General features: G+C 46.7%; 2 protein-coding genes across 8 annotated transcripts; both read left to right on the top strand.

The window, feature by feature from the left end:
* Nucleotides 1–3,340: 3,340 nt before the first annotated feature.
* On the top strand, nt 3,341–22,539 carry ddr2l (discoidin domain receptor family, member 2, like). 5 transcript variants are annotated; one of them, XM_027025156.2, is made up of 18 exons: nt 3,624–3,903; nt 4,063–4,224; nt 9,567–9,680; nt 10,113–10,215; nt 10,551–10,779; nt 11,352–11,499; nt 12,182–12,287; nt 12,515–12,701; nt 13,344–13,590; nt 13,818–13,937; nt 14,252–14,400; nt 14,477–14,681; nt 15,982–16,226; nt 16,353–16,480; nt 17,408–17,605; nt 17,932–18,166; nt 18,251–18,400; nt 19,846–22,539. In XM_027025156.2, exons 3-18 carry the CDS (start codon nt 9,623–9,625, stop codon nt 19,978–19,980), a joined length of 2,643 nt encoding a protein of 880 aa, XP_026880957.1. In that variant the 5' UTR covers nt 3,624–3,903; nt 4,063–4,224; nt 9,567–9,622; the 3' UTR covers nt 19,981–22,539. The 5 variants fall into 5 exon arrangements, with proteins under 5 accessions (XP_026880956.1, XP_026880957.1, XP_035382071.1 ...); XM_027025155.2 differs by lacking the exons at nt 3,624–3,903; nt 4,063–4,224 and adding an exon at nt 3,341–3,610; XM_035526178.1 differs by having other exon boundaries at nt 3,624–4,224.
* Nucleotides 22,540–22,696: 157 nt separating this feature from the next.
* pheta1 (PH domain containing endocytic trafficking adaptor 1) lies at nt 22,697–26,198 on the top strand. Of its 3 annotated transcripts, none has more exons than XM_027025144.2 (3): nt 22,697–22,776; nt 23,569–23,664; nt 23,999–26,198. In XM_027025144.2, the coding sequence occupies exon 3, from the start codon at nt 24,031–24,033 to the stop codon at nt 24,907–24,909; it is 879 nt and encodes a 292-aa protein (XP_026880945.1). In that variant the 5' UTR covers nt 22,697–22,776; nt 23,569–23,664; nt 23,999–24,030; the 3' UTR covers nt 24,910–26,198. The 3 variants fall into 3 exon arrangements, with proteins under 3 accessions (XP_026880945.1, XP_035382136.1, XP_026880946.1); XM_035526243.1 differs by having other exon boundaries at nt 22,713–22,759; XM_027025145.2 differs by lacking the exon at nt 22,697–22,776 and adding an exon at nt 22,790–22,897.
* Nucleotides 26,199–26,695: the final 497 nt, after the last annotated feature.

Genomic DNA, 26,695 nt, shown 5'->3' with positions numbered 1-26,695 from the left:
CACAGACATAATAACCAAGTTATGTTTATTGAATAAGCAGAGATAAGAAATACAGGCACAAAAATCACTGACTAAGACTTTACTAATGACCAGAAGTATCGATTTCCCTAGAATAACTTTAATAACAATCATAACAATGCAGCCAAACAACAATCAGTACAAATGATTCATGGTGGATAGATTTGCTAGCTAAGCTAATAAAAAACCGAGTTAAGAAACAAAAAGTAAAAAGCAAGTTTTAAGCAACCTATGGGGATGACCAACCGGGATGTTGATTTCACGATATTCAAGTCTAACTGGTCGATGAAAGGTTATTGACAGTTTAGAAAATGAAACGTTGAAGTTGTTGTCTCCCCTCACAGAGGTTCTCTGTGTACTTGTGTGTGGGGGGGAGGGGGTACCCCTCCCCTCTTTGTTTCCGTTAGTCTTTCGCCTTGTACCACACTGAGTAAGGGGTCGAACTTTCCAGGTATACGTTGGGGAACAGGGCATGCCTGGTTCAGGCATGTTCAATAGGCCTTGTTTTTATGATTGGGGAAAATAATTCTAGTAGGAATACAGGACAACATAGGATCCACCAAGAACCGGTTAAATAAAGAATATCATACAGTTGCTACGAATTTCTACCCCCAGGTCTTAGAATAAAGTTTGTAAAACAAACCCTGGGATGGGTGAAGCAATTTGATAATCAACTTAATTACTTTCCTAATTTCTAGAAGTTCTAAACTACTGACTTTAATATATTGTCTAACTGGCTCATGTAAGCTTTCTAGTAAACATAACTAGGAGAGATTAACACTTTGTTTACAATAAGCATAAGGTAAGTAACATACCAATGGAGTGATCAGGATGAATAATGCAAATTAATAATGAACAGCTAAGGAACAGAATATTGAAATAACACATCAAATAACAAAAGCAAATGTCACAATTTGGAGATTATATTAAAATAACCACATTACTGATTGATTACCATTTCACATAGTAGGCTAAAATAACATGACACTTTGTGAATCTGTGGGAAAGTGACCATATCTCTGTGATGAGAAAAGTTGGTTATCCTGGTAAGGGTTTGAGTCTGATAGAATTTACGGTAACAGCTTCCTGAATTTGAATCTGTGGGTTTATGACACCTAAGTAGAGGTGGAAGGGTGTGAAAGTCAGGCCATCCTGACAGCTAGGTTGTTGATGGCTCTGTTGCTCAGCATCAGGGCACCAGAGGGGTCCTGTGATCTGTCCATAGCCCAGGGACGAGAGAAAGTCCACCCTGACCAGGTCAGAAATTCATCAGGGGAACAAGGAGTCCACTCCTGGCAGGTTAGGGGGACAGCAGCAGGCTGGTTAAGCAGGTGTTTGGGGTGGGCTTCCTGCCTGATCCCTTGCAGGATTCCACCAGTTCCTGCAAGGCTTCTGTAATGGCATTTCTGCTTGAGCAGCAGTTCTGTATGAGCACATTTCCGCTCTTTGCTGGACTTCACCCTACCAGGGATTTACCCCCATGCACACACAAGCACTTCAATCTAATTATATGTACTTCCTCAAAGCATGGCCGTATATGTGTCTAAAACCTGGAAATTTCAGCTGAGGTCATATGTTGTCTAGAAATTTCCTCTAGTTTTGAGGAATAACCCCACCACACACACACACTGTTGGCGTCCCTGGTTTTCCTAACCCCACCACACACACACACTGCTGGTGTCCCTGGTTTTCCTAACCCCACCACACACACTGCTGGCGTCCCTGGTTTTCCTAACCCCACCACACACACACTGTTGGTGTCCCTGGTTTTTCTAACCCCACCACACACACACTGCTGGTGTACCTGGTTTTCCTAACCCCACCACACGCACACTGCTGGCGTCCCTGGTTTTCCTAAACCACCAGCCCGCCTCCCCCCAAACACACACTGCTGGTTTCCCGGTTCTCGTGCATTTCAGGGACAGCCGGAAAATCCCACTTGGTGGTAAAACAGATCAGAGTCCTGCCTCCTTTCATGGCAGGAATTCCAACATTCTTACCAGCACACAGGGAAAGGGACCTCCCTGAAACCTGCCGAGGGGGGGGGGGGGGGGTGTATATCTGGGGGAGCTGTGTATGTCCATCCCTGCACGGGTCCCTCAGACTAAACACCTTCCACCTTACACTTCCTCTACTTGTGATTAAATTTGTATATTTTTTCTGCAAAACATTTCCTGGTGATAACTGGGAAGGATGCCTGCTACCAAAGAACACAAAGCTATTCATTATCACTCACTTATTCACTACTTTTGACATCAGTTCCTTGACTGAGCTGATACTCGGATTCCAGTTTATTGTTTGGCACAAGATACCTTTCAGTGCTTTGATTCTTATATCCAGAATGCATGATGAGACAAAACTGATAACTGATTAAATCTGATTAAATAAATCTTTTACTCATCTTACCAGTGAATTTCCCATTCTTACAGTGAAGACACGCGGAGTCTTGCATCATCGCCCATGACTAAGCCCTGAAGCTCAGCAAATGAGGTTTTTTTTTTTCTACTGATGAGGGGAAAGAGGTGTCGAATGCGTGACGCCACGCGGGATCCTAAAATACAGCACTTCTCTAATGAACGGGGCGCTCTAAGTGTACGAGTTTGCCGACCCCTGCTGGAAATATTTGTCTACTGCAGGTAGTTTTGTGACACTAGCGTGTTTGTAGAAAATAATTTTTGAGTGCACCGATGTGCGAACTTATTGAGGGTCTATCGCCGTGCAGCTTATGTGGATTGCAGTAGTTTCCAACTGCAGAAACAACAACAACAACAACAATAGTAATTATTATTATTATTATTGTTGTTTTATTTTAATAATCATCTGGCAGGTCGAACTAAAGCGGCACCAGTGGACATAATCATAAATACAATCATAAACATGAACACAAACATAATCATAAATATGATAAAAGAACATGATCATAAATGCAATCATAAACAATAATAAACAGAACCATAAATAAAACACAAATCATACAGTACAGCTGATTATCACACAGAATAATCATAATAATAAACATAACTGATTATGCTTCTGATTATCACATAGCTTGTAGGATGTAGTGAGCTACGTCGGGAGCAGTTAGTGAAAGATACGTAACGTGAGAATTACGTCCACGTGTTGACCATACCGCGGATCTGGGATCAGCTCCTCTTCGCAGTGTAATTGTGTTCATTCGGATTTTAAACTCTTAAACCGTCCCCAGGTCAGCCGTATGAGGCGGACGCTGGACGGTAGAGGGGGTTGCGACCTCGGCGCTGAAACCTAATTTGGTTGATATAGCGACACGGCGTCGTCCGACATCCACGCGCGCGCTGCCCCGTGACCGCCCCGGTAGCTCGCGCGAGGTCGCCCGGTTCACAGCTCGAGGACCGTGTGGCAACCCCCTCCTCAAGTGGCCGGAAGAGGGATGTGATGTAAAAAATCACTCCGAACACCCCCCACCCACCCCTCGCTGTCCAGATCTACGATGCATTGTAACGGCGAGCGATGTAACGTTACTTTTTCTTTCAAAACACATGATTCTGGATGTATGATTCGGGCCCGGCCTACTTCAGCGAGGAAATGAGACTGTCTGGGAATTGTCAAGACGGTAAGAGCGGATGGTCAGTGCGGAAGGACAGTCTTTCTTGGACCACGCTTTTAAAGTTGTTTCAGCGATGTTTGCTCCTTTTGTTGCTGCGATTGTGAAACGGCGATCCGCGCCGCGTGACGGGCTCGCGACGGAGATGTTTGTCGGACAAAGACGGACAGCGGCTCCTCGCTTCCGATGCTTTTGAATTTCACAGTCGACTTCTTTCAGAGAAAACAGCTCGGCTAGGTTTGCTGTTGCGGACAGACGGTTGACGGTGGAAATGATTGCTGGCCAAGTCGTTAGACTTAGCGGTATATGGGAATTATTCTGATTTATAAAGCCAGTGTTGGTTGTGAAGTAACTACATCGTTGTCATTGTGAACTGCACCGATAGCTTCACAAACCACACCACTGTTCTCATTTTAAGCACGCTGTATGCGGAATGAAACGTCTTTGTATGACTTTTACAGATGACCTACCCGGACTTCAGGCTTAGGTCGGTTTAAAGAAACGATTCCTCGAGTTCGGCGCGCGCAGAGGCAGAGCGCGCTCGCGCACGTCTGCATCCAAAACCAGGCGCGAGGCCTCTGCAGAAAAAAGTCGAGATTTCGGGTAGTGTTAACTCAGCGTTTGTAAGTAAAGGGTGTTTAACTCCGTGTTTTTAAGTGTATTTAAATGTGTTTGTAATTGCAGTATGTTTTAGTGTTTGTAAATGCAGAATGTTTTATTAAGTGTTAGTAAGTGCAGTACCTCAGTGGGTAGAGAGCTATTTCTTGATTGGCTAACACCTCTTGGGCTGCAGACTCCCTGGAGTTGTTCAGTTGTGCAGTTGTTCAAGCCATAAGGTTACCTGGGATTTTTGACTACACATAGTATGTGGTGCTTACACACACACACTCAATATATAAACGGTCCGTTCTCATACTGTAGCGTTCAGCAGAGTCCTTCAAATGCCACTGCTCCGAGCCAGGGTCAGGGGGGAAAGGTCGCACAGATCCATGTGAAGTATTCTTAATTCAAAGGCATTCCTACACAGGCAGATACGAGAGGTCACCCCCCAGCCACACCCTGAGGTCGCACGGAGTGAGTGGGGCAGCTGTCTGCACCAGCCTGTGGCATGGAGACGCCTACCCAACAGCGTGGAGATGGCTCACGTGCAGTGCGGAGACACTTGTGTGCGGTGCGGAGATGTCTGACGTGCGGTCTGGAGACGCTTTGTGTGAGGTGTGAAGATGCCTCACCCTCCATTGCTTTACCTTTCCGGCTTGCCTGACAGCAGCACATTCATTCCAGCGTCTTCCCAGAAACTGGAGTGGACCGTTCAAAGACGCATGTCACTGATTGAGCATGGAGACTAAACGCGATGCTGTACGACGATTTTGCTGTCACCCCAACAGACGGCATCAGTCAGTCTGCTCCTGAACATGCTGAATGTAAATCGCACAGCTGTGGGGGTGTCCAGCTTTACTGTTCTCATCAGTCCCAGAAGCATCAACACTATGTCTCCTGAGAATGTTTCCCAGGAGTCTTCTGGAGACCTTAAGATGGTCTTACAATAGGCTTATTATGGTCTTACAATGATCTTATGGTGATTTTGCCTTATCTTTTCATACAGTGGTCTTATAAGTTATCATACAGTGACTCATCTCATCTCGTCTCGTCTTACAGATCTTACAATAATCTTGTGGTGATCTTATAGTGTTCTTATAATAGTCTAACAGTGGTCTGATGATGAGCTTTGTGTCAGCGTTTTTCTGAGAAGCTCCTGCTACTCTCTGGATATTATTAGGCAACGATGGTTCTGAATACTTAAAGCATGTGTAACTGGGCCTGGTTCCGAACAGCTTGAGAACAGGTCTGTGGCTGACATCTCAGGCAGTGGAACTGGGATACAGGAGTAGGATATGAAAAACCCGTCAATGTATGGACTGAGCAGCATAGAAAGGAATTTCCTTTTGAGGAATTTCCTTCTGAATTTTTTCTGTTCCTCAGGATTTTTCCCTATTTCACCCCCGGTTCTCTCTCTCTTTCTCTCTCTTTCTCTCTCTTGCTCTCTCTTCTTCTCCGTCTGTCCCTGTCTGTCTCCTTTGCCTGTTGGATTACAGTTTGATGTTGGTGTTCCATAATCAGATCTGTTTGGTAGTAACACTCCTCTGGTCTCACAGAGTGAACCTTTGTTACAGTGTGTGTATGTGTATGCTTGTGTGTCAGTTTGTGTGTGTGTGTGTGTGTGTGTGTGTGTGTGCACATAGATGATAAGTCCCTGCATGTTATAAAGCTCTTTGCCAGGTGCAATTATAGTCTTTTTTTGCTCTGCTATGAGGAAGTACTTTGCTGGAGTGTGTGTGTGTGTGTGGGGGGGGGGGTGGGTGGTGCTAGTAACAGGGTAGTAACAGAACAGAAGGTTTGGGGTGATTATTGTGCTTTTCTCTGTTCAGCGTTTCTTTTTCTTTCACAGCCCATCTGCACTTGTGTGGCTGTGGGGCTCAGGGTGGGAACCATGCTGGCACTGTGACACACACACACACACACACACACACACACACACACACACACACACACACAAAGCAACACCGCCTCCAGCCTGTGCTCAAACTCCAGGCCTGTCTAGAGAGCGCTTGTGAAGGCTGTTCCACTAAATTTGCAATTCAGATATAATTTTTGCAGGGAACGTAGCTTAAAACTCCAACGTCTTGTTTGTTTGTTTGTTTTGTGTTTGGGTTAGCAGGCGACAGTTTGTGTGGTGGTGTTTTGGGGCTGTGTTTGGAGGAGTGTTATCATGGTTGTGTTTTGGGCTGTGTCTGTTAACATGCTTGTGATTTTGGCCTGTATTTGTTAACGTGGTTGTGTTTTTGGGCCGTGTTTGTCTGTGTGGTTGTGTTTTGGGCCGTGTTTGTTAACGTGGTTGTGTTTTTGGGCCGTGTTTGTTAACGTGGTTGTGTTTTTGGCCTGTGTTTGTTAACGTGGTTGTGTTTTTGGCAAGTGTTTGTTAACGTGGTTGTGTTTTTGGCCTGTGTTTGTTAGCATGGTTGTGTTTTGGCCTGCATTTGTTAACGTGGTTGTGTTTTTGGGCTGTGTTTGTCTGCCTGGTTGTGTTTTCGCCTGTATTTGTTAACATTGTGTTTTGGCCTGCGTTTGTTAGCGTGGTTGTGTTTTGGGGCTGTGTTTTTTACCGTGGTTGTGTTTTTTGGGCTGTGTTTGTCTGCCTGGTTGTGTTTTGGCCTGCGTATGTTAGCGTGGTTGTGTTGTGGCCTGTGTTTGTTAACGTGGTTGTGTTTTTGGGCTGCGTTTGTTGCCGTGGTTGTGTTTTTGGCCTGCGTTTGTTAAAGTGGTTGTGTTTTTGGCCTGCGTTTGTTGGCGTGGTTGTGTTTTTGGGCCGTGTTTGTCTGCGTGGTTGTGTTTTGGCCTGTGTTTGTTAAAGTGGTTGTGTTTTTGGGCTGTGTTTGTTGGCATGGTTGTGATTTTGGCCTGTATTTGTTAACGTGGTTGTGTTTGTGGGCCGTGTTTGTCTGCCTGGTTGTGTTTTTGGGCCGTGTTTGTTAATGTGGTTGTGTTTTTGGCAAGTATTTGTTGGCGTGGTTGTGTTTTGGCCTGCCTTTGTTAGCATGGTTGTGTTTTTGGGCTTTGTTTTTTACCGTGGTTGTGTTTTTGGGCTGTGTTTGTCTGCGTGGTTGTGTTTTGGCTTGTGTTTGTCTGCGTGGTTGTGTTTTTGGCAAGTGTTAACGTGGTTGTGTTTTGGCCTGTATTTTTTAACATGGTTGTGTTTTTGGCAAGTGTTTGTTCGCGTGGTTGTGTTTTTGGCAAGTGTTTGTTCGCGTGGTTGTGTTTCTGGCAAGTGTTTGTTGGCGTGGTTGTGTTTTTGGGCTTTGTTTTTTCCCGTGGTTGTGTTTTTTGGGCCGTGTTCCTGGCTGGCCATGTGGGACCCTCAGAAAGATGAGCAACAGAACTGGAATCCCAACACAGACCCCAGCTGGAGCCAAATGTTACATAAACCACCCCCCCTTCCTCTCTCTTCCATTCTCACTCTTTCTCTCCTTTCATTATTTGTTGCTCTTTTGCTTCCTCACACACTGCGTATATCTCCAGTGTATCTCCCCCCATTGCCTTCAGATCAGTGTTTGCTGAAAAAGAACTGCTGGAGTTTAGTTGTTTTTCAGTGTTATTTAAAACTTTCTTTTAGTACTTTATGAAAAACGTAAAAAAGAACTTCAAATAAAGTATATTAAAAACAATAATTTTCATTTCAGTGCATCCTGAAAAACAGAGGACTGACCTCTAGACTGAATAAATCCTAGTCTGATTAAATGTCTGATCTCCTGAAGATGAACCTTGGGTGGTGTTCCTATGAAGATATTGTGGTAGGCTTATATTTTCAGTCTATAAACATCGTGAAAGCGATATATGTTGTTTCGTTCCACATCTTTCACCTATTACCTGATTTAAGCTCAATACAGTCTTGTTCTGTGCTGTATAGACGAGAGACTAAAACCAGGCACTTCTGTGAGGGGCACTTCTGTGGGGGGCAGTTCTGAGGCAGAGATGAAATGCGGTAGCTTCTCACTGAGCAAATAAATGTGTGCGTGTGTGTGTGGGTGTGTAGGGAGACTGTAGTAAACGTAAAGACTGGGGCGTAACTTGGTCCTGATATCATACACATTCCTGTGGTCTGAGTCTCATGGAGACAGGCGCTGTAGAAAATGAGAATGCTGTTAACACCATCACACCTATACACTGTGCATATTGCCCTCAAATCTCTCTCTCACACACACACACACACACACACACACACACACACACACACACACACACACACACACACAAACAAACAAAGCCACACACCCCTGCATACTGCTTTTGACCAGAGAGGGCCTATTCTCCTCCTACTCAGGTCCCAGGCTGGCGCACTGATCTCTGGCTAAGCCGTCTGGCGAGGGTCCAGGCTCCGCTGGGGCTTAGCACTGGAGTCCCGCCTCGGAGGGGAAGGTCAAAACAATAGCAAGAGCAGAGGAAGGAGGTGGTGTGGGAGTGCTGAGTGGGAGAGGCAGCAGGGGACCTGAGTTAGCACAACAAGCTGATAAAAAGCATTTCAACACGCTGTAATGTCAATCTTTGTTATGCAGTTCATGTTTTGGTTCAGATTCGGTCTGTTAACTGAACTTGCCCTCAAGTTGAGTGTCCTGTCTTTGTGTTTGTTAGTGGTTTTATTTAACATTTTACATTGGTGTACATGTTGCACAACCCTGGACCCTGCTGGCCTTCTGCGTTTTAGTGTGCGCCTCCTTGTTTTTTCCATTATGGTTCGGGCAACGTGATGTGAATGAACAGGATGGAACCTGTCCCACTTGACCCTGTGGGGGAGCAGCTGCATTTCTCACCCAAACTCTGGTACATTTTAGCATTGTTAGCACCCTTCGCAGAGCAGGTACGCACAGGGCAACTTTGGATTCTTCGGGAAAGGAAAAGAATTCAGATTCTACAACTTCCTGTCACATTTACATGTTCTCTCTCTCTCTCTCTCTCTCTCTCTCTCTCTCTCTTGTTTTGTCTGTCTCTTACTCTCACCCCTCTACCCTACTTACATTCATACATACATAAAAATGCTTTACTGGCACATATGTTTCAAATGTTTGCAAGTATTACAAAAGCTAAGTTTCAGCAGCGTTGCCTCTCCCCTAACCCACCGCTCTGAAGAGGGGAGATGCTGGAGATTCAGATTTTAGAATCTGTTTCTGATTGGGTCAGATTTATAGCCTGTAGTTAGGAGGGGCAACTCTTTCTTGAGCAGGGCCATTTGGTTAGTGGGTGCACAGACTCCATAGCAACCTGGTGTGCCCACAATGGCCATGCCCACTGGCCAGCTTATGCTCCCTGAGTCTGGACAGCTAGCATTAGCTGAACTCTGGTCAGATAGAGGTATAGTGAAGAGCACTACAAAAGCGGAAGACTAACGCTCTCTCCCTCCCTCTCTGTCTAGAGATGTAGTGCGTGAGATGTAGTGTGTGTTGCTGAGAGACACTCTGATGCCTCAACATGTTCCTCTTCCTGCTGTTGGTCTTACACTCTAAAGCCAATGCTCAGATAAACCCAGGTAAGTGTGTGTGTGTAATTTACCTCAAGTCTAGTAACCTAAATAAATAAATAAATAAATAAATAAATAAATTTTATATATATATATATATATATATATATATATATATATATATATATATAAAATATATAAAACCTTCTGGCGTTTGTAAGAAACACTTTACCATGTCAGGATAATTTTGCAGTACACACACGCACACACACACACACACACAAAAGAACCTGTCTACTGAACTGTTTTGCTGGTCCTGACAAGGTAAACCCCTCTTTTCTCATATTTCCATACATTATGCATTTAATTCCAATAAACAACTAAAGACACACACACATGCCCTGGGTGTGGCCTTGACCTGACTGACCTTGAAATAGCCCAACACTGTTCTCGGTTTTCTGATGACCCCTGTATGACCTTTTGACCTATGTCCTATTCCAGCGCTCTGCCGCTATCCTCTTGGCATGGAGGATGGCAGGATCAAAAACGATGACATCACAGCCTCCAGCCAATGGTATGACACGACCGGGCCGCAGTACGCAAGGTAAAAGGAATGTTTCCGACCTTTTTACCGGAAAAAATCCAGTTCACGTAGATCTGTTTGCTAGGCAACCACTGTCTGCATCATTACCCTTACATGACACTTGGTTTGGTTTAGCACATGGCTTTCTCATGCTCTGTTTCTTTCTGTCTTTCTTGGCCTTTGCTGAAGTAACTGTTGAGCCTCACAGGACTGTGGGACTGCTTTTATCTGCTTTTATCTTTGTGCTGTCTGTAGAGATACGAGATTGATGAGTCATTAAACTGTCTAGCTTGAGGTATTTTAGCTCAAAAAAGATTCTCTCCTCCCTCCCTTCCTCCCTTCCTCCATCCCCCCAGGCTGAACAGAGAGGAGGGTGACGGAGCGTGGTGTCCTGCTGGTCAGCTGCAGCCGTCTGACGTGCAGTACCTGCAGCTGGACCTGCGCCAGCTTACCTTCCTCACCGTGGTGGCCACACAGGGACGCTACGCTCGCAGCTCCGGCAACGAGTTCGCCCGCAAGTACCGGCTGGACTACAGCCGCGACGCCCACCGGTGGCTCTCCTGGAAGAACCGCTACGGCAACGAGGTGCGTCCTGCCTGGCCCACACACACTCCAGGGCTCCTGGGAGCTGCTGCAACATGCTTGGAGATTATTGGAAACAAGGGAGACATGGGAGATACAGGAGACATGTGAGACAAAGTCTCACAGGAGATATGGGAGACATTGGAGACATGGAAGGCACTTGCCAGATTCGCAACATAAACAGATTCGTCACCACTCAGAGCGGGAAACATCCGCTGGTCTATTTCTAAACAAAGTGCTTGTAGACGAGTGCCGAAGTAGCTAGCAGTCTTCTCAAAGACCAGCCATAGGGTTCCACCAGCACTCCATCAAGACCACCCGACCACAACTAAGTCCTACTAGAGGACAACTGACACACCCCATAGGGTTTTAAACAGAGGAAGACTAAAACCAAAGACTGAGATTGTCGGGTTGATGACCTAGGTGGTGGACGATATAAACTAGCTGTCTAGCAAGGTCCCTTGTGAAACTGCGAATTAGTCAAGTGTGCTGTGTCATTTGTGAGTGCTGGTTGATATTCTGGAGTTGTGTGTGCTGTGTGTTGAGTGAGAAATGTTGCGTGTTTGCTTCTGCAGATCATAATGGGAAACGTGAACACGTATGAGTCAGTGGTGAAGGATCTTCATCCCCCCATCATCACACGCTACCTCCGGCTCATCCCCGTCACAGACGCCGTGCACACAGTGTGTATGCGCATTGAGCTGTTCGGCTGTCCTTGGCAAGGTAAACACACCCACACACTCACCCACTCAAACAGCACACAAACACATACACACACATGCACAGTTGTTAGCACAGGACTCTGCATGTGAATTACTGTTACACTGGCCAGTAAGTGATCATTACTGTTACAGTGGCCATTACTGTTACACTGTATGTGGTTATTACTGTTACAGTGACCATTACTGTTACCATTACTGTTACAGTGGCCATTACTGTTACAGTGACTATACAGTGACCATTACTGTTACAGTGGCCATTACTGTTACACTGGCCAGTATGTGGTCATTACTGTTACAGTGGCCATTACTATTACAGTGGCTATACAGTGACCATTATTGTTACAGTGACATTACTATTACAGTGACCATAACTGTTACCAATGCTGTTACAGTGGCCATTGCTAATATGTAATAATATGATTATTACTGTTTCTGTCGACCATTTGTAAAACTTCTAAATCTTTAATAAAATTGTACGATGTATAGATTCACATTTTGAATAAACTGTTCCAGAATTCCAATATTAAAAACCTTAATTTCAGATTATTTCAGAATTTTGCTCCTGCATGTTGTACTTGGAGAAAAGGTTGTGAATTTTTCACCCTGTCATCACCATCTAGTGGTGTGATCCGAACTCAAAATGACCCCTCTCTCTCGCTCTCTCTCTGTCTGTCTACATGTAGATGGCCTGACAGCGTATAGTGCCCCCGAGGGACATACAATGATGGCGCCAGGCTACCCCATCACCCCCCTGAACGACTCCACCTACGATGGGGTCCTGGAGCGCAGGTGTGTACCAGCGGTACAGGGATCTCTCCCGAAGTTTTGGCGGTGCAATGTGGCTGGCATGAACGCTCATCTGTTGCCGCTGCGGCAGAGTGCTTCCTCTCTTTCTCTCTCCACCATTTGCTTTGCCTGTCATTCACTCTCCGTATCTCTCTTGCATTTCTTCTGCCTTTCCTTCCTCTTTTTATTTCCTCTCTCTCTCTCTCTCTCTCTGGCCCTCTCTCTCCCAGGAGACTGCTGGGTGGTCTGGGGCAGCTCACTGATGGTGTGGCGGGGCAGGACGACTTTGGGCGCGTGCAGCAGTACAAGCCGTGGCCAGGCTACGACTACGTGGGCTGGCGGAACGACAGCCTTGGCCCAGGATACGTGGAAATGGAGTTCCAGTTCGACAGGCGACGGAACTTCACCTCCATGAAAGTAAGGAGGAGAACTGGAGAAAGAGGAGAGGAGAGAAGTGGAGGAGAGGAGAGGGAAGGAGGAGAAGAGAGAAGAGGGATATCTTTGCACTTCCATGAGTTCCTGTTTTTCTTGCGTTCCTCCTGACTCCCCACAGTTTGCTGGGTTGAACCTGGAGCGAAACAGCGCTGGAGAGATTTGAGCATGTCAGCTTGCCTTCAGGGGTGTGTGTTTGAGCATGTGAGTGTGTGTGTGTGTGTGTGTGTGTGTGTGTGTGTGTGTGTGTGACGGCAGGCATGTAGGTGTCCTGTATGGAGACTTTTATACACAAGTATTAAGAGTTCTTCTCAGTCATAAGGAATTTAAATGAAACTTCACGTGGACATCAGTCAGGTTCAGTCCGTTCTGTGCTTGTAACAGTGTTTCCGTTAAAACGTTAAAAACCACTGAAGCCCATTCAGAGCCAACATTTTGAATAGCCTGGCACACAAGACCTCTACGTCATGTTTGAATAGATCTGGAATGGCAACCTGGAACATCTGGAAAGTGTGTTAATGTGTGTAAAAATGCATGAGAGGTCTGGATTTCCCAGCAGTCCCCTCTCCAGGAACATGGGGTTAAAGGGCGTGTGGCTCATGCCGTGGTCCCATGTTCTCCCTGCAGGTGCACAGCAACAACATGTTTACGCGCGGCGTGAAGGTCTTCTCGGCCGTGTCTTGCGTCTTCAAGGCGCACCTGATCTCCAAGTGGGACCCAGAGGCGGTGACGTTCGCCACGGTGCTGGACGACCGGAACCCGAGTGCGCGCTATGTCACGGTGCCACTGGGACGGCGCTCTGGGACAGCCCTGCGCTGCCGCTTCAGCTTTGCCGACACCTGGATGATGTTCAGCGAGATCTCCTTCCAGTCCGGTATGGCCCCGCTTCTTCTTTGGCTGCCTGCTGTGGCTCCGCATCCTCTCACAACTACAGCTGGATACATTTATATGGTTAAAATCCGAAGTCCGGTTCCCCACTAATCCAGTTCTTCTAAATAAGTTGGTAAAGGTTACATTAGTTTGAGTGCATTCATATATGACTGATATGATATTCCAAAGCTGATGCTCCCTGGCACTGATTGTGGAATGTTTCTGCCACAGTGATGACCCCTCTGCCCATGCCGCCGGCAATGACCCTGCCCCCGACGACGACCCCAGCCCCGCCAATGACTCCGGCTCTGGCTACAGCGGCGAGCCCTGGTCTGACCACGCTAAAAGCAGGTACAGAGAACCTAGAGCCCTTTACCGGGCCTCGTGGTACACACATACACACACCGGGCTTGACCAGAGCTTGATCAAACACTTCCTGGGCCGAACATGGGACAGGCATCCTGGGACATTGAGTTGTGAACTTATAGCAAGCATAATAACCCTGTTCTTCTCTGTATTGTGTCTTAATTCATAAACCATCTGCAAGTCAGGCCAGCAAACCTCCCTTTCTACTTTGAGGTGGAGGTTGGGGTCATGTGACTCTGACGTACGTACGTGTGTGTGTGTGTGTGTGTGTGTGTGTGTGTGTGTGTGTGTGTGTGCAGATGTCAGCACGGTGTTGTCTAAGACACACCCCCCTGAAGATGGCAGCACTTCAATCCTGATTGGCTGCCTGGTCACCATTATCCTCCTGCTAGTGGTTATCATTGTCCTGATTCTGTGGTGCCAGTATGTGTGTAAAGTCCTGGAGAAGGTGCGTTATCTTTGTGCGTGCGTGGTTGTGTGTGTGTATTATGAGTAATGAGTCATGAGTCTGTCTCTCTGTGCAGGCCCCTAGGCGGATTCTAGAAGAGGAGGTGACTGTGCGTCTGTCCTCCAGCAGTGACACGATCGTCCTGCAGACGCCTCCCATTCCTCCGCGGGACCCCCTGGACCCCCCCTATGAGAGAGTGTTCCTGCTGGACCCCCAGTACCAGGACCCAGCTGCCCTTGGACTCAAACTGCCAGAGCTGTCAGAGAGCGCAGAGGCCTCGGGTACACACACACACACACACACACAATTACACTCCGAGTCATACTACCAGTGCAGAGCGCAGAGGCCTTGTGTATATACACACACACACACTCTCGCACACACACACAATTACACTCCGAGTCATACTACCAGTGCAGAGTGCAGAGGCCTTGTGTATATATACACACACACACACACAAACTACTGACAAACAAAAACTACACACACACTTGCACACATACTCATGCTTACACACACATGCGCTTAGAAGCACACAAGCATAAACACGTTTACACACACACACACACACACACACACACACACACACACACACACACACACACACAACATACGGTCTATTTCTGCTGTGAAAATGTTCTTTCATTTCTTCTGTTACATTACACTAATCTGATGTTCTTCCTAGAAAGCCTGTTTGCATGCTGCTTCCCAACTCTCTCTCTCCATCTCTCTCCCTCTCTTTCTTTAACTCTCTCTCTCTCTTTCTTTAACTCTCTCTCTGCCTCTCTTTTTTTTCTCACTTTTAGTGCTGTTCCTTCTCCCTTTGCCCTTTAACTTTTGCACTCAGTCTTCTGTCTTTGACCTCCACCTGACCCCTCGCTACCATGGCGATGAACCTTGAAAGGGTAAGAGATGACCCCAGGGGTTTTGCCTACATTTGTTTTTAACCAGATGTTCTAGCTCAGTCCTGGTCAGAGTGTCAGTGCTCTCACAGTTAGGTTAAAGGTCAAGTTTCCAGAATGCCTCACTGATGGTCTATTCTGCTGCTCTCCACTCAGTTCTGGTCACTCCAGGATGACTTTAGTGGCACCACTGAAAGGAACTTGCAGCACATATTGTTCTATTCCTCCTTCTGAAATTCAGGACAAGTCACTGGTTGCATTATATGTCTGGTTTTTAAACAATTTTAGAAGCCAATAACTTGTAAATTGTTAAACACAAAAATTAAATATGTAATTATTGTAATTGTTAACAAAATTGCTGTACCATAATAAATGTGTGTGTGTGTATATAAAAGGTGGTATTAAAAATCTCTCTGCCCTGTTTCGCTATCATCCCCTCTCCATCTCTCTCCCTCTCTCACTCTCTCTCCATCTCTTCCTCTCTCTCTCTCTCTCCCCCTCTCTCTCCATCTCTTCCCCTCTCTCTCTCTCCCCATCTCTTCCCCTCTCTCTCTCTCCCCATCTCTTCCCCTCTCCCTCTCTCTCCATCTCTTCCCCTCTCTCTCTCCATCTCTCTCTCCATTTCTTCCTCTCTCTCTCCATCTCTTCCCCTCTCCCCCCCCCCCCCGTCTCTCTCCAGACTGTGGGGGTGGGTACGCTGAGCCTGACATTACCCAGTGTACCCCTCACCAGGGTTTCCAGAGCAGTGTACCCCACTACGCCGAGACCGACATTATCAACCTGCAGGGCGTCACCGGTAGCAACATGTATGCTGTGCCTGCCCTGACTGTAGACTCACTCACCCGCAAGGATATCTCTGCCGCCGAGGTCCCCCGCCAGCAGCTTGTCTTCCGTGAGAAGCTGGGGGAGGGCCAGTTTGGAGAGGTGAGTCTGGGTAATGTAGTGAGTCTGGGTAATGTAGTGAAACTCCCCTTGAGTATGAAGTGCTGTGCTGATTTGTGTACAGGTGCATCTGTGTAATTCACCTGTACTGTGCTGTCCTGTGTGCAGGTGCACCTCTGTGAGGCGACGGGCCTGGTGGAGTTTCTGGGGGAGGGTGCCCCGTTGCCCGAGCAGGATGGCAGGGCCGTGCTGGTGGCTGTGAAACAGCTCCGAGCAGATGCCACCTGCAATGCCAGGTTTGCCAAGCTCCTCTGTCTACAGTCCATACAGTCACTCAGCCCATACAGCCCATACAGCCCATACAGTCCATACAGCCCATACAGTCCATACAGCCCATACAGTCCATACAGCCCATACAGCCCATACAGTCCATACAGCCCATACAGTCCATACAGTCACACAGTCCATACAGCCCATACAGTCACTCAGTCCATACAGCCCATACAGCCCATACAGTCCATACAGCCCATACAACCCATACAGTCACTCAGTCCATACAGCCCGTACAGTCATTCAATCCATACAGTTCACACAGCCTTTGGCCTCTGCTATCTCTTCTATATACTGTACTCTAGTGCTTCTCTGTTCTGCAAATGCAGCTCAGTAGTCACGTGGTTGAGCACCACTCTACACTGCCACTCCGGGGGCCTCACAAAAGGGTGAAGACATTTTCATTGCAGCACACTGATGGGAAAACAGTACCAAGAGAAACAGTATCAGCTAACAGGCATTTTAACAAAGACATGTTGATCACATGCAGTGTGGCCTTTGTCAGGCTTCTAGCAGAAGTCTTGAGGTTCAGGTGTTTGGGATGGTTATGTGCATGTGTAAACATGCCCTCAAGGCCCTGCCGTGGCCAGACAGGCTGGCGGCTGTGCCGTTAGGGTGACGTCCCCGCCGCACAGCCCGCCAGCAACGCAGGGAGTTTCTGCTTCTCCTGTGCACACCTAAACAACCGATCAGCTCAACAAAGGGTCTAGTGGCACCAGATACAATCTACAACAAGCCCAGGAAGCCCATGGGCAGAAACCCAAGCACAGAACATGTATATGGAAGGATAGTGATGGTGTGTTGTTTGTTCGTTTAGCACGTAAGCTCCAGCTGATCTAAATGCTCATTGTTGACCCCCATGTTGACCCTAATGACCTTTTGACCCCCATCAGGAATGACTTCCTGAAGGAGATAAAGATCATGTCAAGGCTGAATGACCCGAACATCATCCGGCTCCTGTGTGTGTGCGTACGCTCTGACCCACTGTGCATGGTCACTGAATACATGGAGAACGGGGACCTGAACCTGTTCCTGTCTCAGAGGGAGATGGAGAGCACACACACCCACGCCAACAACATCCCCTCCGTCAGGTGTGTACACACACACCCCCACGCCAACAACATCCCCTCCGTCAGGTGTGCACACAAACACACACACACACCCATGCCAACAACATCCCCTCCGTCAGGTGTGTACACACACACCCCCACGCCAACAACATCCCCTCCGTCAGGTGTGCACACAAACACACACACACACACCCATGCCAACAACATCCCCTCCGTCAGGTGTGTACACACACACCCCCACGGCAACATCCACTCTGTCAGGTGTGTACACATACTCGACAGTTCACGTCAGGAGACTCCACTGTTTGACAGACCCCCTGTTCTATCGCTCTTCCTTTTCTTTCCAGCATGGCAGACCTGTTGCACATGGCTGTACAGATTGCGTCGGGGATGAAGTACTTAGCCTCTCTGAACTTCGTGCATCGGGACTTGGCCACGCGTAACTGCCTGCTGGACCGTCATCTCACCATAAAGATCTCCGACTTCGGCATGAGCAGAAACCTGTACAGTAGTGACTACTACCGCATCCAGGGCCGCGCCGTACTGCCCATCCGATGGATGGCATGGGAGAGCATTCTACTGGTGAGTGTGTGTGTGTGTGTGTGTTTGTGTGTTTGCCGGTGTTCCTGTGTATGTTCATGTGTCTGTGTGTATGTATATTATCAGGGTAAATTCACCACAGCGAGTGACGTCTGGGCATTTGGTGTGACCCTGTGGGAGATTTTCACGCTGTGTAGAGAACAGCCCTACAGCCTACTGACAGATGAGCAGGTCATTGAGAACAGTGGAGAGTTCTTCAGGAACCAGGGGAGACAGGTACATAAATAAGTGTACACCCAACTGCATCTCTATCAGGAACAGCACACTAACGCAGGGGAAGACTTCCACCTGAACAACACACTAATAAAGAGGAGGACCTCCACCTGAACCCCGCACTAATAAATCTGCTCTGTGAATAGTCATGGATTCCACAAGAAGGTGTTGAGACTTTGGTCCATGTTCACATAAACATATCATGTAACATTTGTGCTGCAACTCTCCTGTTTTGCCACAGATTTACATTTACAGCAGTTAGCTGATGCTTTTATCCGACAGGACTTACAATTATGAGTGAATAAGGGTCTTGCTCAGGGACACAACAGTGGCGGGGCTTGAACTGGCACCATAACCACTGAGCTACCACTGCCCCATAGAGGTGATCTAGTGGACTCAGATGTGTTGAGGTGCTCTAGTGGTGTCTGGGAGGCCACCGAACCTATTGGCTACCACATTTTCATGCTGGAAGTAAAAGCCAAATGTATTTATATAGTGCTTTTTACAACAGCTGTGGTCACAAAACAGCTTTAAACATGTCCGAGTCCAAGCCCCCAGTGAGCAAGCCATGGCAGTGGCAAGGAAAAACTCCCTAGAACACGAGGAGGAAATGTTGAGAGAAACCAAGACAATCATTATAAACATTATAAATTATATGATTTAGAAATGAACCATTAAATTTTAAATTAATTAAAGTAACCATTATAAATTATGGTTATTAATTAGATATGATACATTTTGGTTTTAAAAGGATGCACATTGTCAGCAACAATACACAGACTCGGACAATATTCATACTCAGGCTCCATTGATGCCTGATTGGTATCAGTGTGCTACATCACTACACCACCACCATCAGTCTGATCTGTTGACCACTACACCACCCCCATTAGCCTGTATAGCCATTCTCCTCTGACCTCATTTATCAAAAAAAAGCTTTTCTTCTCACTGACCTGCTGTTTGTTGGATGTTTTTTGGTACCAACCACCATGGCAGTCAAAGTCACATATTTTATATCAACTGAGGCTTTTGGCCTGTGTCTGCATGGTGTTTGGTGTGAACTACAGCTCAGGTTCTTGGCCTGTGTCTGCATGGTGTTTGGTGTGAACTACAGCTCAGGCTTTTGGCCTGTGTCTGCGTGGTGTTTGGCGTGAACTACAGCTCAGGCTCTTGGCCTGTGTCTGCGTGGTGTTTGGTGTGAAATACAGCTCAGGCTCTTGGCCTGTGTCTGCGTGGTGTTTGGTGTGAAATACAGCTCAGGATCTTGGCCTGTGTCAGACTTTTGGCTGGTGTGGTTTTCTGCACGGTGCTGCTGCCACATGCTTGGATAATTACATGAATGAGCAGATTAAGAGGTGTTCCTAATGATGTGGCTTCATACACACAAATATAAAGGAACACAATCACATTGTAACTAACCTGCCTCACTGTCTCTCTCTCTCCCTCAGATCTATCTCTCCTCTCCTCCGCTGTGCCCATCTTCCCTATTTGACCTGATGATGTGTTGCTGGAGACGTGACATCAGAGACCGCCCCTCCTTCAGCAGCTTGTACCAGGCCCTGCGACCTCACGCCCACCACTAATGACTGATACCTGCTCCAACCAATCGCCTCGGAGCACAGACCTGGCCTAGCCAGTCAGCTCTGAGGATGAGCTGGGAGGTGGTCTGGAAGTCTTTCCCTTTAGCTGATCAGCTGGAGAGTGCTGCAGCTACATAACCATGGATGTTGAAGAGGACCCGGAGCCGGCATCATCACCTGAGAAGAATCTTCAGATGGTCACCTCCAAACGGGTGGTTCACAGTTCCAGTACAAGGAACTCCTCCACCTCCCAGTTTAGTATTTAACTTGCTCCTCCATGCCTGGATGAGGAGCTGGAGCAGGGGAAGCCCTACTCCATGCAGTGTGAGGAGAGCCTGGGATCCACTGCCCTATAGTGGCTCTCGAATAGAGATGTGACTCCACATCCATAGACACTTGTACTTCATCTTTTATTTGTTTTGGATCTTTTCATTGTCATTCCTTTTTTTTTAAATGTAGTTTTATCTTTGCCATTACATGGATGGTCACAATTGGTCTTTAATGGATGATCAGTACAAATATGGTCTTTACACAGATGATCTTCCCTTTGGGGTCTCTGGCCTCTTGGAGCCTCGTGCGCCAACGAGAAACCACTCAAAGTAGTGGCTTCTTCTCTGAGTCCTGTGGTCCTGTAACCCTAAGCACTACTGTCATGTGTTGTTGTTATATGTTACATATATACTCCCCCTCCCCACACTGGAGATGTTAGGACTTACTATTCTGACTATAATGTGGAGTGTTTGATGTTCATTTGTTTTTGTTTTTTATTGTTTTCAGAATATGAATGTTGTACAGGTTTATGTGGCTGGGTCAGGGTGGAGTTTTGTGCTGTAGCTGACCTGAGTGGAACTACTGTCATAGTTAAAGAGTTGGAGCTCTTTCCTGAGAGAGAGGAGTCTGTCCAGCCCCAGATGGGCCCGTGTAGAGCTGAACGCACTGGACCTCTCACCGTCTCCCCTTGTCCCCAGTATCAAGCTTTTCCTCTGCTGTAGTAGCAGAAGCATCACAGCTAGGCATGCAGCAAGCACTGCATGCACTGATGCTCCAAAACAGATACCAGTCCCCACGCCTAGAGATCGAACACCGTGTAGAGTTTAGCGTCAACCTCCGTTCTGGAGATCAACCACCCTGCAGAGTTTAACTCCAACCCCTGGTCTGGAGATCCACTGCACTACAGAGTTTAGCTCCAGTTGTGCGCCTGAGGATCCATCACTTAGCAGTTTAGCTCTAAACCTTCTCTGCAGATCTGTCACCCTGTAGAGTTTAGCTCTAACCCCTGACCTACAGATCTACCACCCTGCAGAGTTTAGTTCCAACCACTTTCCTGGAACTCAACTACCCTGCAGAGTTTCACTGCAACACCCTGGTGCAGAATTTAATTCCAGCCCTGCTCTTGGAGATCTCTCAACCTGCAGAATTTAGCTCCAACCCTGCTTAATGGAGATCCACCGCCCTGCAAGCTTTAGCTCCATCTCTTTTCCTGAAAAGCTACTATCTGGTAGAGTTTAACTCCAAACCTGCTCCTGGAGATGCACCACCCTGCAGAGTATTTCTCTAACTCTGCTTCTGGAGTTTAGTTCCGACTCTGATTTTAAAACAGGAAATTTTGACAAAGGGCTTCTGAAGTTCCTCAACATCCTGAATAGCTGGACCAGGTTTGCTGGATCGTCCTGAAGATGTTTGAGCATTTCAGATGTAGAATGACATCTGTACAGTGTGTCACTTTTAAATGAACTCAAAATTCTCCAGCAGAACTCTGGAACCTCGAATGCTCTGTGACCTGCTGGGAGCTTGGGGGGAACACGGGGACATCCTGGAGAGTCATATAATGTGAAAAAAGGCATCATGGCAAGTCAGCCAGCTCAGAAACAGTTCGAGAATAATACCCTATGAGTAGGTTGAGATCTCTAGAACCCTATATGCCTTAGGATTCTAGTGCCTTAATTCTGGTGTGTATATGGGCTGTGGTTTACAGAGATCTCCTTCAGTCGACAGTCTACAGTCACTGTGTATAAACGAGGCCTGATTTCTCTGATGTGTTCAGAAGGCACATGGCTATGGGGGGGAATATATTTGCAATCTTAAACTTATACAAAGCACATTTTCTTCTTTTATCTCTTAATATTTTCTTTATTCAGTGTTGCTTATGTTTCATAATTTTTCAGCAGTAGTTTGAACAGGCACTCGAATATTAGGATATCGGCATGATTCGGGGCGATTTGGAGGACTAAGGAGACTACGTTAAATGATTTGGTATTTCCTTCTGTTTTGTGATCATGTGATTGCCTCAGTAGTCATTCTCATGTCCAGATGCTGAGGGGTTGGGTGTGTGTGTGTGTGTGTGTGTGTGTGTGTGTGTGTGTGTGCGCGTGCGATTTGTGGGTGCATTTAGATCTGACGAGTTGAGTTGTTAAAAGTTCATGAAATTGCTATTATCTATAATCTCTTTTGTGGTTATATGTAATTGCCTTTCCAAGGAGTGATCTGAGCTGTCGTGTGACTTCTTCCACACCTCGCACTCCCTTCTGTACTGTCTTGCATATTAAATACATATCAAATTTGCCCGTGGTGATCTTTCTGTGAATATTCCCCACCTGAGATTTCACTTATCTGTGCTCTGAGGGTTATACATCTTAAATGTAAAAAGAAGAACCCAACATGTTGAACCACATTTCAAGAAGGCAGCCCTTGTCTAGAACCGGTCCGGTTCAGTGGAAGGCGGGCCTGTGTCACGTGACTAGACAAGCAGACAAGGGCATGGAAACCTGAAAAAAAAAAATGGGTGAGGACTAACTGACGGTAAGGTTAATGAATTTAGCTTTACTGCTCAGCGCAACCGCCGCACATTTAGCACGATTAACGCCACATATGTTTTAACCTAAAACTTCTGTGCATTGTGACTGCGTGTAGACTCTGTAAGGTGAAATGGTGTTAACTATCTCGCTAGCGTTAGCTACCCTAGCTAGCTAGATAACGTGCTAGTTAACTTTATCTGGACAGAAATATCCCGCTAGATTAGTTTTCTCTTAATCTCTTGCCTTCGGTTGCTTTTCTAAGCAAAGTAACTACAGTGTTTTGTATGTTTACCGTTGGCGTTTTAACAACAGTAACTAACGGGCTTACTTGTCTAGTTAGCTGGATGATTTGCTTGTGTCCGCTAAACGTTTTTTGGTGTCCTTTACCTATTGTCATGTGAAAATGTCTTACAGTGGTGTGTAACGTTACCTATGCCAGAATCAGCCTTTTTAATTTGATCATTTTGCACCGAAACTACACTTAAAACTGACAACGACGGTTGCCAGAAATGTAACGTAGCTAGCTAACGCAACATTTTGATCGGCTGGATAGCTAGTCTTTCAACTTAGTGTGTTCACACGAAGAGACGGTTTAAATCGGTATAACGGCGCTCCTTTTACCAATAAGTATAGTTTTAGAGGACAGCTGACAGTGGGTGAGGGTTCTTGTTCCACTATGAATAGACTTCTTTGGAAAAGATTAATCCTACCGCTCGCTTGTTTCCTTCCTCTTCGTGCTTTTTACTCATACCTCTTTGGAAACGTTAATACGTAGGAATGTGTGTGTGTGTCTCAGTGATTTTTTTGAGCAACCTGTGATGGCGAAGCTCGGTGTCTACAGGTGACGTGAAGCAAGCACGGTACCCAAGTGTACATGGCTCACCGGCAAACCGTAAGAGAAGTGCCACTCAGAACCTTACTTTCTCACACACTCTCTAAATCTCTTTACCTCTCTCCAACTTTCTCACACTTATAGCTATGCAAAGCACTACCATATTTTTATTACACGTTATTGAAGTTTTGATGAACATGCACTACGTTTTTTTTTTGGTTTTTTTTTTACTTCCAGTTCAATCTTTAACAGTCTTTAACACTTGCTGTAAACCTGGGATTGTATTCCTACAAGTCTGCTGCTGTAAATCTGATTTTACGGAGCGTTGTGAATTCCTGATTCCCATTTGCAGAAGAAGTGCCTGTTAATAGGTGGTTATTTCCTTTTTGCACAGTCCTCTGCTGTCTCCCTGCTGCTCTGTGAGCCATGAAGCTGAATGAGAGGAGCGTGGCGTACTACGCCACCTGCAGCTCACCGCCGGACAAGACGGGATTCCTGCTGAAGAAGGGTGACCGCAACCCTGCGTACCACCGCCGCTGGTGTGTGCTGAAGGGGAACCTGCTCTTCTACTTCGAGGAGCGGGAGAGCCGCGAGCCACTGGGGGTGATCGTGCTGGAGGGCTGCACCGTGGAGCTGTGCGACTCCGAGTCAGCAGAGTTCGCCTTCGCCGTGCGCTTCGAGTGCACCCGAGCCCGCGTCTACAAGCTGGCCGCTGACGGCGCTGTTGCCATGGAGTCGTGGGTGAAGGCGCTGTCGCGGGCCAGCTTCGACTACATGAGGCTAGTGGTGCGGGAGCTGGAGTACCAGCTGGAGGAGGCGAGGCAGGGGGCGACCTCGCCGTGGGCCAAGGGCCGTGGGAAGAGGCCTCTGGTGCATGGGGGTGGGGAAAGATGTGGGGCAGGGGGAGGAGGAGGGAGGGGTGGGGCTCACCCGAGACCCACCCTCTGTGTGTCTCGGGCTTCGGCTCCAGTTGGGCTCCAGGGTTCCCTGTCCCAGGACCCTGAGGTGTCCGAAGAAGGGGTTCTTTCCCTGGGGAACCTTGGAAAGGAGAACGGGGTGTCCTGGAACAAGCCCTTGGGTCTGGCTAATGGTGTGGGCGAGGTGGGTGTGTCGGGGATGGTCTGGGAAGGGGAGCTCGATGATGGAGATGGGGAGATACCGCCGCCCATTCCCCCACGTAGGAAGACCCCCGGCGGGTCACTGGAGAGCCCTGTGTCGCCCGGAACTGGCTGCTTCTCCAAACTGCATGACTGGTATGGAAAGGAAGTGGCAGAGCTTCGAGTGGAGTGGCTGCAGAGCCAATGAGATGTCTTAAGTGGTGACAGACTACAGGGGCGGCCAGTAAGGGGAAAGGGGTTGGACTTCTCTTTACTGGAGTTTTTTCTTTTTTACATGTTTAAATCACAGTTACAGTAGCAACATATGTCTCAGACATGGAGACATAGCCAGGTTTCCTTTTTCCCAGCAAACATTTTTTTTATATCATAGATTTAGAGAATACTTATATCTTTATAATGCTTTATTTGAAAACTTTATCCTCTGTTTAAAGTGCCATTTATTTAGTGCCTTTTAATTTTGAGTGCAAATGCTTGCTTGCCAAAGCTGGTCTTTTGGCAAACTTCAGAGTTACAACTGGCTCTTGCTTAGCAGATCTTGTGGCTCTTCTCCGTCATTCACACGATGCGCTGGACATCAGGCTTGACGTTGGGCTGGGCAGTAAGCCGGGCCAGTCCAGCAGTGCTCAACCCCTGATGCAGCCTTCGTACTGCCAAGAAAGCTCAGGACACTGCGTGGTGATGGACTGGGAAGAGCCCTCAGCCTTTGGAATTAGCCCTGTCCACAACGGACTGGGAGCCAGTATTGTAAAGCACCGTGAGAGGTTTTTTTTTTTTTTACATTTGTCACTCTTTGCCAGTTGCTAACTGCCAACTTTTATAATAATTATGTTAAAAGACAGCGACTCCATGCAACAGCCAGCCAATATGTAAAGTATACACTAAATTACCTGTAGCCACATGTATGATGTGCAGTGTATAGTAGCAACATGATTTTGTGTATTTTTCCCAATGCACGCACACACTTTTGGAGTGTTATCGGCCCTGTTTACTGCGCAGTGTTGAACGCTGTGTCAAATTCAATTGCTGTTTAGTTACAATAATTGTGAAATGGTGTGTCTCTTCAGTCCAGGCTTCTGTCTTTTTATGAAGCGAGATATCGATACAGAATGGGCAAATCCAGTACATTTTTAGGCCTTGTGGGATGTTTGCAGTGACATGTCTGAAATTGTACTAGACTGACAAAATCAATCTTCCGTCTTGGACTGAAAGGTTACTGTTACCTTAAAAAAGATTGTTGCACGGTCAGGTTTGGACAGGATTATTGTAGCTTGTGCTCTGCAGTCGTCACTTACTGATGAAGTTTACAGAATGAACAGTTGCTGAATATTTAATCCAAAATGTGTCCCAAAGCACATTTTTTGGACATTATGCAAAGGACAATATCAAAAGTAACTAATCTTTTCAAAACTCTAATAAGTAATACTTAAGGAATTTGTTTGCAATGCGTGTTATTAAATATATTTCCCTTGCTTGTCACCCAGTCTTGCTAATTGCTTTATTAGATGTTTGTTCGTTTAATGCTCTTATTCCAGCCCCGTTTCAGTGTGGAAGGATGGAGTTTGTAAACCCCTGTAATTTAGCTCAGTAGTACGCTACGTTTAAACGTTTCACAGCTTCAGCACCAGGTGGCACTACAGGACTGGAGAAAGTTGACGTCTAAACTCCCCAAACTCACGCCACAGGTTGTCCCTGGCTTCCCTTTACTGTTTGCGAATGAATTTACAAAAACTCGTTTTTACACTTTAAATACTGTTCACATTCACATAGATAAGGAACAGAGCGGCAGGTGTGGCAGTAAACTGAAAACTGTCCAAGGATCTCTGAACTGGACATAACAGCCTCCAGTAACGCCCTCGTCTTTTGCCACGAGAAAACAACAAAATGTTGTAATCACATGGGACAACAGCATGAAGGTATGGAGGTGATACACAAGACGGTTCTGATGTTATGCAATATTAAGTCGTCAAGTTCTG

The sequence above is a fragment of the Electrophorus electricus genome, chromosome 5 (assembly GCF_013358815.1).
Source record: "Electrophorus electricus isolate fEleEle1 chromosome 5, fEleEle1.pri, whole genome shotgun sequence".
NCBI classification, from domain to species: Eukaryota; Metazoa; Chordata; class Actinopteri; order Gymnotiformes; family Gymnotidae; genus Electrophorus; species Electrophorus electricus.
This window is presented reverse-complemented; position numbering and strand designations above follow the sequence as displayed.